The 14088-nt window shown below is 61.3% G+C and overlaps 1 protein-coding gene across 1 annotated transcript in view; it reads right to left on the bottom strand.

The window, feature by feature from the left end:
• The window catches only part of Adap1 (ArfGAP with dual PH domains 1), a 43408-nt gene that overhangs the window by 6447 nt on the left and 22873 nt on the right, over positions 1-14088 (bottom strand). The window contains exon 4 of the mRNA XM_046420991.2: positions 10752-10834. Within this exon, the coding sequence (XP_046276947.1) occupies positions 10752-10834 (83 nt within the window). The remainder of the gene's footprint in view (positions 1-10751; positions 10835-14088) is intronic.

The raw sequence follows: 14088 nt of genomic DNA, 5'->3' as shown, positions 1-14088 counted from the left end.
GGAAGGATCTGCAGAGGTGGCTGAGGACCCTGGGATGGGAGGTGTCCTGGGGGGCCAGGGGGGACGTGGTCACCACAAGGAGGCAAGGCAGGGAGACGAGAGGGAAGAGGTGGAGAGATGCCAAGCAAGGCCTGGGCCACACAGAGCCCCCGACAGCACGCCGCACACTTGCTCGAGCCCTGGAGAGTCACCTTGCAGTTCTGACACCAGGTGTCACTTACAAGAATACGTGTGGGTGGTTTTTAGTCACTGAGCAGTGGTAAATGACTCAGGTACCACCCAGCTCCAAAGCATCTGTTCCCCTCCCTACACCACTAGGCTTCACTTTACCATCATTCCCACCCACCCACCTACCCACCCATCCCGTCCCACCCATCCACGCGCCAACCCACCCACTCACCCACCTACCCATCCACCCATCTCACCTATCCATCCCATTCATTCACCCACTCATTCATCTTCCCATCCCACCCTCCAACCCATCCACCCACCCATCCCACCCATCCATGTGCCAATCTAACTACCCACCCACCCACTCATCCCCCTATCCACCCATCCCATCCACCCACCCATCTATCCACCATCCACCTACCCACCCATCCACCCAGCCCAGCCCACTCATCTCTCTGTCTACCCATCCGTTCATCCACTATCCATTTTCCCATCCATCCGTCCGTCCCTCTGGAACTTCATGGAATCAGGTGGCCTGCCGCTTCCCCTCCCCAGGATGTTCTCTGGAGCTGCCCCTGAGCTGCCATATGCAATAGGATTCCTTTGTGAGTTGCCCATGGTCCCACATGTCCCATGGGCTGATGGACATCTGGGTTGCTTCCACTTTGGGGCTGTCCTGGGCCTTACTGCGCAGTAGGGACATGTCCTCCCACCCAGTGGACACAGCCCTGTGCTTCTCAGGGTCTTCCTTGGGCAGACTTGCTGGGTTTCAGAGCAGCTCTCTCTCTTTCGAGAACAGGGTCCTGCTGCCCCCGGGGTCTGGAAGCTCCATGAGGCGTCACCGGAGGGGCTTGAGGGGAACGTGACCTGGATGCAGGGAAGGGCTGGCAGCACCACTGTGGGAGGGCAGCCCCTGCGCGTCCTCATCACCATCCAGCAGCCCTTTGGGAGGCGCAGCACCCACCGGCCATGCGCACAGCGTCCCTCCTGCCCTTTCTCCCCTCCCCACTCTCGGGCTTGACTGGAGTGGATGACCTTGCCCGCGGGCAGAGGGCGGGTCCGTCATTTCCTTCAGCTTCTTTGAGTAGGTGAGAGTGAGATTCCACCTTTCCAGCAAGAATGTTGAAGGACCTGGCTTCTCAGCGCACTGGTGCACTGATGCCTCACGGTTCAGACACCGCTCAACCCGACCACCAAGTCCCCCATCACGTCCCCTCAGCTGCTGGGCAGCCTCATCCCCAACAACAGAGACAAAGGGCTGTTCTCTGCTCCCTGAGACACGGGGCCATAAGAGGCAGAAGCCTGTGTCAGGAGGGGGCGGTCGGCTCTGTCTCCGGTCAGTGCCAGGCATGGTCCACTGCCGCCCCTACAACTTCAGGGGCCCCGTGAGAATCTCTGAAGCCTGTGGAGATGCTGACCTGCCCTTGCCCCCCCACCATATCCCCAGTGCCCAAGCAGGACATGCTCAGAACATGCGCTGACCAACTGAGCGGGCACCAAGGTCCTCTTCAGCCACTTGGTCCTCTTCAGCGTCAGGTCCAGTCTCTCTGCCCCAGCTGCTGAGCAGGACTCCAAAGAGTGCTGCATAGCGCCTTCCCAAGCAGGCCATAGTAAGTGTCCCCCAGCCTCAGAGTGGCCCAGCCCCTGGCAGGCACTTCGCACCCCCACCTCACTTATGCCCAGAACTTCCCAGGTACATGTGCTGGCCCCAGCCCACCAGCCGCCTTTCTCCTTGCCATACCCGCGGCGCCCAGCAGGTGGCAGCAGTGCCTCAGGAGCCGGCAGGCCACAGGGCAGGGCAGGCTCTGGGCTCCTGCTGACCAGCTGCCCCCAACAGCTGCTGCTGCTGCCAAGGGCTGGGCACAGAGGCAGCTCTGTGGATGCTCGTGGTCCAGCACACATCCGAGGTCACAGGGCCAGAGACGCACTTGGAGCCCATGTGGCGAGACAGCAGGAGGCCTCATCTAGACATGAGGGTGTTTCAGATGGGTGCTGGCCAGGATCTCTGCACCCAAGTCCAAACCTCCAGAGCCTCTGCTTCCTTCTCAGGAACAGGGTCAGCCCAGGGATGAAAAGTGTCCAGGCTCTGTCCTGACCCCGAACAACCTGTCTAGAGGACCTGCCCACCCTAGACTGGGCCCTTGGCCAGCGATACAGCCAGCAGAGCCTGCACCTCTGCTGCTCGGGCCCTTGTTCCATGCTCCCAGCCCCCCCCCCCCCACTCCAGGCCACCTGCACAACTGTCCTCCTGCCCACACTCAAGGCTGGTGGACCCAGCAACCAACTTCTCTGGAAGTTGCAGTCCCAAGGCACAGGCTGTCAACTTGCTCAGCACTAATTGAATACCCACTGCATGCTGAACCCAGCACTCCAGGAAGCGGCCTCTGCTCCAGAGTAAAGAAGCTTCTGGGGCCGACCGTAGTAGGCGCGCTGGAGCACGCTGCGCTTCCATCTTGAGGGGACTGCCTGCACCCAAGGACAGCAAACCCAGCCAGACACAGAGCGGCCGGCCTGCTACAGTGCCCTGGTGACACGTACGGCAGGCCACCTGCAAAGCAGGTTGGAGGCTTCTTCTATGGGAAACACACACATGCATGTGACCAGAGAGCCGTGAAAGTCCAGGAGAAATGACAAGGATGTGCACAGGTGATGGCTTTAGTCTCTCAAGAGTCACAAACCGGACACAACCCGAATCCCTCAGCAGGAACAGAGCACACCCACCGTGGTGCACCTTGCCACAGAGCCACCCTGGACCTGTAGCAATGCGAGGAGCCTCCTGTGTGCCCAGGGAGGGAGCCAGGCACACCCTGCCCGTCTCCACCCAGCGACACAGGAGGGCAGAGCTACAGGCAGAAGGCAGGGCAGTGGCCACGGGGACTGCAGGGGCAGGCAAGAGGACTGCGGGGTGCTCAGGTGAAGTCGGGGTTCTGTACATGGCGTCTGCCGCAGCTCTGAGAACTGTGCTCTAAAACGGATATGCAAAGTGTACGCCAATCATGTCACGTAAATACAGATTGTGTGTGTGTGTGTGTGTGTGTGTGTTTAATTGGGGCAGGGGAGTGTATGGCCTTGCTCTGAGGGTGACAGCCAGGATTGCTGAGTGGTGGGTGGCTGGGCATTCTGTGCCTGGGCCTCTCGGTGGGGCCCTCTCCCACTGTCAGGGGTCTCCTGCTGGGGTGTTGCCTCAATGAAAGGTGAGCCGTGAGCTGGGACTGCGGTGGGGCGGGGGGGGGGCGGCATCAGAGAAACTGAGGCCCTTCACCCAACCCTGCCCAGCCCAGGCCCAGGACCTGGTCTCTGGACTTTAGAGTCCATGTGGGCCAGCCACACCTGGAGAGTTCAACCCAGAGCCAAAGGCCACATCTGTGAAACTGCTCAGGACTCTGCCTCTCCCTGCCCACTGCCCGAGGCACCTGGGCTCTGTCCCCAAACTCCCTGGGTCCTTGCTGGCCTGTCACCTGGGCAGGACCTCTGGCACCTTCTTAGTTGATAGAGGAGGCAAAAATCAGCACCCACACTCTGGGGGCCTCACTGCTGCCTGCTGGGGTCTCACACTGGGAATTAACTCCAGAGGGGAGGGGGGCCACATGGAGGCAGGTGGAGCGAGGCTTCGGGGCCATCCATCCTGAGTGGGCTCAAGGTGCAGAGGCCTACCCGGTGCGTGTGGCCCCCGCTGCCCCCTACTCCCAAGCTACACAGGGCTCAGAGACACTGCCTGGTGCTTTAGGGCTGCTCAGTGACCAGCAGGGTAGCTGGCACCGAGTCAGGGCCTCACCAGCTGGCCCCTGAGACCTCCACCACCCCCTCCTGGCTCTATCAAAGGGGCAGGGCTGAGGCGAGGTCTGCTAGACCCCCTCCCATGGTCCCTGAGAGCCAGCGAGACCACTGGACTTATCCAGCACATTCGGCACAGCTGGGCACAGGACCCCTGATGTGACTTCAGCACATCAGATACTAAGATGAGGCCAGAGGGCGGGGCTGGTGGCTCCTGAGCCACTGTGCACCTCTTGTCCTGGGTGCACCCCACAGCAAAGGGCACACACTAGCCCCGGAAGAGGTCCGAGCACTCCTAAATGGCTGGCCAGCAGCCACAGTCCCTAGAAGGGTCGCGTGAACACTAACTCCAGGCCGATAACTCTAGGCCGCCTGCTCAGAGCTGCTGGGGCCACCTCTCGGGGGTATCGGAGAGCCCCTCCCCACTGCACAGCACCCAAACCCTGAGCCACCCCTGGGGGGAAATGCTGCCAGGAGGTAAGGCCAACAGTCCTGAGACCCGCAAGTATTCTGCCCTGGGGAGGGACAGGCAGCCCCACCCGCCTCCCATAAAACCCCACAAACATGTCACCTCAAGGTATTTGGCATCCTCCCCCAGGGACACCCACACTGAGCAAGTGCCCAGTAACTCTCTGTGCTGGGCACCAGGGCTGACCCCACCACACACCAGGCAAGCCAAGGCTGGGCGAGGCCCTGTCACTCAGGAAGTCCCAGCCCACTGTACCTCTCCATCTCCCTAAGACAGGACAAAGGTTGAGGGTGGTGGCAGCCCTGGGACATCCCTGCCTGGTACAACCAGGCGTCCTAGGAGGGCCACCACTCAGCCCCAGGAAGAGAGGCAGAGGAGGCGGGGCCATTCCCGGAGGGACCCAGTCTTAAGGGAAGGAAGCCGGGTCTGCTGGTGAGCGGTGGCCTGGACCCTGGACAACATGGGGCATTGTGTGGGCCCATCAAAGGCCACCATTGAGGCTCGGCTGGAGGCAGGGACAGCTATCACGGGGTCAATCCAAGAGCAGGGGCCTGGGAGGGGCAGGCATGAGGACACACCCATAATGCCCCACATCTCCACATACTGGGAAGGCTTGGGCACTCCCACACACCAATGGCCCTGGACAAGGAGGGCCACTCAGAGGGTGGGGGGACAGGGCTCTGCTCCTGTGAGGGGATCTGTACCCCAGTGTCCCAAGCCCCTGGCTCCAGGACATTGAGACAGAAGTGAGGGCCTGCCAAGGACTCCGCCTCTCCCTGACCACCTGGGGGCAAGCCTGTCACCAAAGAGAGCTTGCAGGCTCCCCACCCCTGCACCCACCCATATGGAGCCCCATCTGCTCCCTTGGCACCCTGAGCCAGGAGTGGCCCTTGTTCCTTCTGAGCACTCTCAGCCCCCCAGTATCCTGGGCGTGGGGGTCTCATTCCCAGCAGCTCCCACATGAGCAGGCAAAGCTGGGGGCCACAAGCACCTGCCTGACCCTGGGCCTGGGACCTGACTTCTCTCACTCTCCCTGGACAGTGAGACCACTCCCGAACCCCACTCCAGGAGAGGATATGCCCGGGGGACCCCAGGCCTGCCCTGCCCCCGACTCCTGTGGGGCAGCAGAGCCAGACACCCAAGAGTGCTGGTGGCTAGCAGGCCCTGGGGACATCCGACCTGGAAGGGACACTTGGTCTCTGCCTCCACAGAGCTCCCCTTGTGGGGAGGATCCAGATGGGGACCCAGCAGGGTGGGGGACAAGAGGCAGGGTTGGTGGGCGCCAGGGTACCTGGAGACCCCGCCGTCGGGCACCTCCGGCTCCCAGCACAGCCAGTCCCGGTTGACTTCTTCTTTTGAACTAATTTTAGACTTCAAGGAAAGTTGCAAAAAATAGTCCATGCAACAGCGAGGACGAGTGGTGCTCTGTGACAAGCCAACCCAGACGGCCACGTGGTTCACGATTCCGTTTATGTGCAACATCCAGCGCAGGAAAGCCCACGGGGACCGAGAGCAGCTGCTGGACGCCAGGGCTGGAGGGGGTGGCAGCGGCTGCCTGGGGACAAGTCTCCCGGGGGGGGGGGAACTGTTTTGAAGCGCTGGCTGGCGGACTCTGAGCGCAGGACCACGAGTTTGAGTTTGACGCTGGGCCTTCCTGCTGCAGCACCCACCGGCCATGCGCACAGCCTCCCTCCTGCCCTTTCTCCCCTCCCCACTCTCGGGCTTGACTGGAGTGGATGACCTTGCCCGCGGGCAGAGGGCGGGTTCGTCATTTCCTTCAGCTTCTTTGAGTAGGTGAGAGTGAGATTCCACCTTTCCAGCAAGAATGTTGAAGGACCTGGCTTCTCAGTGCACTGAGCCAGGTGCCCACGTCACCCGTGACCCCACTAAGTGTCGACCTGCGGTGAGGGGCATCCAGGTCCCCCCCTTCCTGGATGTCCCCCACCACCTGGCCTTTGGTTGCTGACCAGCCTTGGGGAAGACACTCTGAGCCTGTGGCTCCTCTGCTCTGGCCCACTGAGTCCTGCACTGGCTCTTGGTGGAAACTGTCCCCTCCGCAGCAGCCCTGGGAGCCCACAGTTCTGGCTCATTCCAGGGCAGGTCTGAGGTCACTTCTTGGTGCAGACTCCCAGGCCTCACCCCATTTCCCCTTTCTCCACCGGGAGGGACTTCTGCATTTCACAATGGCCTCAGGGAGGGGCCCACCTGCCATCATGAGAAAGTCCTCTGTGGCAAACAAGGGGCGGAGCCAGAGGGGCCTGGGAATCCCCTGGGGCAGCCTGAAGGGGCTGCAGCGGGGAGCCCTGCTCCCTGCCCACCCAGGGAGGCTCCTGTCCACTCCACCCACCTGGGCACTGCAGGTAGAGGGGGATCTGGAGGGGGACCCTGGCTCCACCTGAGCACTTGGGACCTATCGTCCACCCAGCAGAACGCCAGGTTGGGGTTTGGGGTGCAGGACTTGGGACCAGCCTGTGGTCCCCAAACACTCGCTCTGCCCCCAGAGACAGGTGGGGAGACTCTCACAGAGCATGGCACCCCACAAGCGGAGACAGTGGCCGGGGGCTTCCCCACTCTGAGCCCAGCTGGCAGAGATGGCCAGGAGAGGCAGACACTCTGCCAGAGCAGGTGGGGGGCAGAGGTGGCTCGGGGGACCTGAGCACAGGGCCGCTCCAGCTCCTGGATCCCAGGGGACCCCAGCGGTTCCCCACCACTGGGGCTTCATATGTCCAAGCTCTGGCCTGTGGCCTGGTACGTCCCATGTGACCCTGGGGTGCCGTGTGTGTGGGTGGCTTAGTGGAAGAAGGGTGTACTGATGACCCCAGGTCCTGCCCACACCCAGGGTTCAGTTAGGAAGGGCCACCCAAGGGTGGAGTGTTCAGGCCCCGTGTCGTCATTGTGGTGGCAACGCTTTAAAGGGGAGAGAATATAAATGTGGTGGGTCCCTGTGGTGGTCTGTAATCCATCCCTCTGTGCAGGCAGCACCCGAGGGTCCTAGGGTCTTATTTCCTCCTCGAGGGGAGCCTGATCTGAGCCCTCTGGGGGCCGATGCTGGGTGCAGCTCCCGGGCAGAGATGCCAAAGGTGGGAGGGAGAAGACCAGCTGCAGAAAGGACAGGAAGGCCCCCACACAGCCCGCCAGGGTCAGAGTTATTTCTCATCTGGGGAGGGTGGCACCCAATCCCACCTGTGCCAATGGCCCCCGAGGCAGAGGAGAAAGTGGCTGGAACAAGGGACCATGAGGTCTCCCTCCAGCCCGCTCCTCCTGGCCAGTGGGATCCTTCCCCTGGGTGGACGGCCCTACCCCCGCTCCTGCTCTGTGCCCCCCAGCCAAGCTCCAGGTGTGTCCGGAATCTCGTGGGCTCAGCTGAACTCTGCCCCTCACAGTTGGCATTCAGAAAGATGGGGTGCTCATCCAAGCCCTCACCTAGCCCAGAGGGCCCCTGCCCTCCCACCCTATGAACACCACACTGGCCGTGCAGCCAGGACACAGATGCATTCAGATGGCCAGCCCTCCGTGAGGGAATCCCAGCCTGGGTCTGAAGACCATGATGCCTTCATTAGATCTGGCAGGACATCTCCTGCTTAGCCGTGGCCCACCAAGGCCTATGCCAGGTCCAGGCTCCGCCCTGCCAGTGTGCACCCTGGGACATCTGAGCCTCTGGAGTCTGTCCTCTGGGAGGCCTCTGCTGCCCAACGGCTCAGGGAGTGCCTTTAGCTGCATCTCAAACACTCCACAGCTGGCACTGGTCTCAAGACAGTAATGGGATTCCGGGGGATCCTTGGGCCTGGGGAGGCCTCCTGACTTACAGTGGTGTCCCCACTCCCTGAGCCCTGCTTATGAGCTGGGAGAGACCAGGTCCCTGGTGACCTAAGCACCAGGAACTGACACCCCAAATGCACCCACAGGATGCTTCACCCTCCAACCTGCTGGGGTGCCACCTCTTGATTTTGTTGCCAGCATGCACCCCACTTCTGGAACCTGGACCCCAATTCTTCTCAGGAAGACCACTGTGGTTCCAGAGGCAAGCATACAACCCAGGGCCCTCCGTCACCCTGGTTATAGTGACAGGATCACACGTACAACCTGGACTAGTCAGACCAGCCAAGACATTCCTGGCCCCTCTGTGCATTCCACTCACCTCTACCTTGAAGCCCCAACAAGAAGGATGTGAAATCCAACTCTGCTAGAGTCAAGGTGCCCTCAGCAGTTTGGTGCTAGGCCAGAGAAGCACAACTGGAAGGTGGTGACCCTGAAACCAAGTCCTGACAGAACACCACTTAAACCCTAGATCAAGCTATGCCTGAAGCTAGACCCAATTATGTGAGCCAATCCATTTCTAGATTAGCTCCTCCCCAGTTGATTTTCTGTCACTTACAACAAGAGAGTTCTAGGAAGAGACATCACATTCAGGGATATGGTTACGTCAGCCCAGCCTGCACCTGCCTCTGACACAAGGTCATACACCACCTTGTGATAAATTGCTAAGGTGCTTATGCCAAAGACGAAGGAGCTCTGGGTGATCCTCCTGGGGCTCCATCATCAGTGGGCTGGAGTTCCAGGCAGGGTAAAGCACAGGAGTGCCCAGGGCCGAGGTGGGACAGGGGACCACTGCTCTTTCTCGCATCTGCTCTGAAATCTGGGACCCTAGAAGAGGCAGGACTGGCTACCTGGGGCGGACAGTAACTGGATCAGAGGGGTGGGGTCCTCCTCCAGAACCTGCCACACGGCTGTCTCAGCTCCAGGCTCTGCCCTGGGCACGACCTCTCTCCAAGCAGAGATGGAAGTCATCCTTCTTTCACTGAGCGCCTCAGACATCGTTTTAAAGCAGAGCCCACTCACGACGTTGAACACCCCCCACCTCTGCTGGTTCCAGAACATCCCCAGCACCCTGCAAGAGAGCCTGGCACCCATTAGCAGGAACTCACGCCCCCCCCACCACCACCACTGACCTGCTTCCCCCTTGAGACGATCCTTTCCTGGACGCGTCCTGTGGAGCCTGCCCTGGACGCACCGTGAAAACAGAACACGACGTGTGCCTTCAGGTCTGGCTTCTCTGGCTCAGCATCACAAGGTCCAGGTCCGCCCCCATCCCACCCCCCGCCCCGTTGTGGCTGAGCAACGTCCCTCTATGCAGAAGGCCACACTGCCCATCCCTTTGTTGGCTGATGGCATCTGGGCCGCCCCCCAACTTCTGGCGGAGGCTGCTATGGACATTTGTGCCCAAGAACCTGCTCCAGTCCCCATCTCTGGGGCCTGCCTGTCTTGGATGTGAGGTGGACATGGCGCTGGCAGCAGGACAGTGCTGTGTCAAAGGTGTCAAAGGTGAGGCCTGCCCAGGGCTCTGTCTCCGCACAGAAGGGACCTGGCATCTCCAGACAGCCCTTGCTGCTCTCGGTTCAGCCTTCTAGAACCCACCCGATGTCGGCTGTCAAAACCAGGCCCACGGCTGCCCTTGCTTGCCTTGGCTGCCCCTCTGTCAACTGCAGGCACAGGAAACGGGGGAGGCTTACAAAGCCAGGGCTTGGTGGTGTGCAGGTCTCAGCTGGGTGGTACCCACCTGCCAGCCCGGCCCAGGGGCCAGCTGTCCAGCAGAGGCCCAGCTTCTCCAGAAGCCCTGGAGACTGGGCTTCTGAAGGGTCCTCCCCTGGAGTGGCATGGAACTACCTCCCCTGCCCTGGGGAAACAGCTGGAAGCCCACCCACCACACACAGAATAGTGAGCAGGAGGAAGCCCTGCACATCCAGGCCGGGGACCCACTGGGGCACCCGGTGTTTTATTTTACTTATTTATTTATTTGGGTACCAGGGATTGAACTCAGGGGCACCTGACCACTGAGCCACATCCCCAGCCCTATTTTGTATTCTATTTAGAGACAGGGTCTCCCTGAGTTGCTTAGGGCCTCACTTGGCTGAGGCTGGCTTTGAACTCTCGATCCTCCTGTCTCAGCCTCCAGAGCCACTGGGATTACAGGTGTGCGCCACCACAGCTAGCAGCACTTGGGGTTTTAAATGAGACACATGATGTTCACAGCTGCAGGGCCACCTGCGGAGGGTGTGGCCTGAAGCTAGGGCCACCTACTGTGTGATGGGGAGACTGAGGCCAGGAATGGGGGCCCCTGCCCACAGCCCTCCTGTGGCCCCTTCAGAGGAATGGGCAACCAGCCTGTGGCCCTCACGGGCACCACACACAGAGGGGATTCAGCTCCATGCTGTAAAGCAAAGCACGTCAGGACGCCGCAGGCTCCAACCAATGAGCCAGTTACCAGAACAAGATCCTCATAGTGCTCTGGGGAGGGAGGCAGAGACGGAGGCCCAGATCCAGAGGCCAGGCAGCTCACCTGCAGAGTAGGGCTCCTGCTTCTCGGGGATGATGAACTCCTGCCGCTCGTACTTGGCTCGGATCCACTGCTCTCGCAGGAGCCTGGGAGAGAGAAGGGGACTCAGCCGGGGCCCTGATCCCACCCTGCGGTGGAGAGAGCCCTTCCTGAGAGGCTCCAGCCTCGGGGCCAGCCTGGGCCAAGGCCCCGGAAGTAACCAGTGGGTCAGAAGCTCCAGAGGTGGGCACGTGCTGGCGGCCCCACCTGAGGAGAGGTGCTTAGGTGGAGGTCGGATCCTGTCCCCCTCTCCACATCAGTGGGTCCTGATGGCCCGGCCTCACCCTGCCCCTGGAGGTGACTCTTCTTGGTCCCCTGCTGCCCCAGGTCCTGATCTCCCTGTGCAGCCAGGTCAGCAGGTGAGGGACCTGAGCCCTGTGCTCAGCCCCCTCCAGGGTCCTTCAGTGACATCATGCTCTTCCGCAAGCCCCCAGGGCTCAGCCTCAGCTCCCCAGCTCCGCCCCTCCAGGGCCTCAACACCCACCTGTGGGGCTGTCCCACCCCCTGAGCCCCTCCGCAGTCTTCAGGCCACAGCCCTCCCTGCCCCATGACACTCTGCAGCAACCAAACTGGCAGGAGGTTCACTCATTATGTGATTTCTCTGTGTGTCCACCTCTGAGTCCCAGAGTGGTGGCACTTCCTGGTGGGAGGCCAACCAGGTCCCATCTCCTTCCTGCCTTGGTCCAGCCACCACCCATCAGGGTTGTGTGCAGGACAACAGAGCCAGTAGCCAGATGCCTGGGCCCTCCCTGCCTCTCCCTGGCCTCGCTGCTCAGACTGGGGATGTGGCCTCCCTGCCCAGAGCTTGTAGGTGGCTCTAGGTCCCTGACAGCAGCTCACTGGAGACACAGATGCCCCCTGGCCAGCTGGGTGTCCCTAGGGGCCAATCAGGGCCAAGACTGAAGAAAGGCTGCCATGGGCAGAGGGGGGTAATGTGGCCACCACAGCAGGTGAGCCAGGGCCTTCCTGTCCCCGTGGCCACCACGGCGTCTCTGCCTCTCCTGACACATGTGAGGTCAAACCATTACGTTCCAGGCCAGGCGGGGCCAGGGGCCTCAGCGCTGTTCCTCAGGTTTGGGGTTTTTCCATTTCTGGTCAACTACATGGAACAGACTAGGAAACCCCTGGGTTCACATGGGGGTCCTGGAGTCAGCCTTGAAGCAGGGAGTCACATCCCCGTCCATGGGGACCCCTGGTGTCTCTGGCGGGTGGAGGAGGTCCTCAGTTGCCATAACAAACTACCCCAAACTGGGGGGCTTAAAATAGCAGGAATACGCTCCCCATGGTCAGGGGCCTGAAGTCCAAGGTCAGGGTGTGGAAGGGCCTAGGACACTTGCGCTCCTAGACGTTCTTTGCCTTGTGAGGTCTCGTGTCCTCTCTCTGTTGTCACGAGGCCTCCTCCCCTGTGTCTCTCAGTGTCCCTCTCTTTCCTCTCACGGGGACACCAGCCAGGCCCACCTATGGCAGGATGACCTCACTCAGCCTGAAGACATCTGCAGAGGCCCTCTCGACACGCCAGCCTGCACAGGTGCCCTGGGTCAGGACTGGAGGCAGCATGGCAGGTCACTCTCAGTCCTGAGGGGCCCAGCCAGGGAGCCAGCTCCCCTGCTGACCCCAGCACTTAATCTGGGGATGTGCGATGGGAGACCCCCATGCCGTGCGAGGGGCAGCTATGGGGGGGCGCTTTGAAAACATCATAAACAGCCGTTGCAGGGTCTCAGGGTCTCGTGCCCATCACCATGGGCCCCAGTCCAGGAGAGCCAGGTGCCCAGCTGGGCCTGCCTCCACCCTGGGGTTCTGGCCTTGGCCCCCGAGGCCCTCTGCATTGGGAGAGCTGGTATGGACGGATCCTTCACCCTCACGGCCCAGGGCCGATGATGACGCCCAGTAGGCAGACGGCACCTGGGGGGCCAGAACGGAGCCCCAGCCTGAGACTCCAGAGGTCCCTGCCCACCCATTCCTTGGGGTCAATCCTGTGTTAGGGAAATCGGAACCCAGGCTGCACAGCCCCCCTCCCCTCAGGGCCCCTGGGATGGGGATGGGTCCCCTCAACCTGCAGCAGACTCTGGGCTGGGTCACGGCTGGGCCAGAGCAAGGGGGACTGAGGGTTGGGCAGGTGTTAGGGGTGACTCCCTCCCTAGGACCCCCACCCCCGCAATCCTCCTGTGCATCAGGGTTGGCTGCTGACTGTGCACATCCTTGGTCCCCTGCTGCCAGGCTCTGGGTCCCCTGCTGCTCCAGCATCCCCTCCCCCTCTGCTTGAAGATCCTTCTCCCTCAGTGCTGTGGATTTAGGACATCATAAAACCCTGCCCAGAGGTGGGAAAGGCCAGGCTGGGCCTCTTCTAAAAGTCTCCTCCTCCCCCCAGCTCACCCTCGACTCTCGGCACCCCCCAGGTGGCTTCTGTCCTTCCTTTGTATTTTGGGGACAGAGACAGTGACCCAAGCCCATGGACCCCTGCCACTCACGGACCCCTGCCACTCACGGACCCCAGGCACTGGGCAAACTCCGAGGCTCTAGGCTGAACTGCCTTCCTCCCCTCAAGTCCTGAAGCTGCAGTCCTGACCCCCGGACCTCAGAGGCAGCCTTATTTGGAAAAAGGTGAGTGCAGATTTGTCAAATTAAGATGAGGTCATACTGCCGCTGTTGATCCCTCATCCAATAGGACTAGAGCCCTAAAAGGGGAAATTTGGACCCAGACAGACAAGAGGGGCAACCACAGGGGGACATCACAAGAAGGGGGCCACCTTGGCCTCAGGAGGAGCCAGCCTCCGCCTGCACCTACAGCCTCCAGAGCTGTTTCAGGTTCTGGGGTTTGGACTTTGGTGCTCTGTGAGTGGCCCCAGGAAGCCAGGACAGAGCAGGCAAGTCAGAGGGGACACCTGCCCATCTGAGGTGCCCAGGAGCCTCCGCAGAGAGGAGCAGCCAGCACTGGTGCTCAGCCCCAGAGCTGCGCAGGCCTCCCGCCCACAGGGAAGCAGCTCAGCAGACTCCCTGTCAGGTGAGCCTGGGGGCCCTACAGGGTGTCCTGCTGGTCTCCCCTAAGTCATGGCCTTCCCGCCACCAAGGACAACACACCTGGGACCCTCAGATCTCCTGTGGCTCCACACTTCAGAAAGGAGGGAGGGAAGCCGCTGACCTGAGACACCTCCTCCTCACAGCCCTGAGCAGGGGCCAATGGCCCGTCCTGTGCTGGGGAACACGAGCCTCTGGAGGCCATGCGGTGCCTGTCCTGCCTGGAGGTGACCTTCAATGGACACTGGGAAGCCATGGCGGCAGGGTTTGAATCCTGGGATTCCCA

Source organism: Marmota monax, unplaced genomic scaffold (genome assembly GCF_021218885.2).
Source record: "Marmota monax isolate L192 unplaced genomic scaffold, Marmota_monax_Labrador192_F-V1.1 WCK01_AAM20220418_F8-fsc00266, whole genome shotgun sequence".
Lineage (NCBI taxonomy): Eukaryota > Metazoa > Chordata > Mammalia > Rodentia > Sciuridae > Marmota > Marmota monax.
Note: the sequence above shows the minus strand (reverse complement) of the source record. Positions and strands in the feature narration are given on the sequence as shown.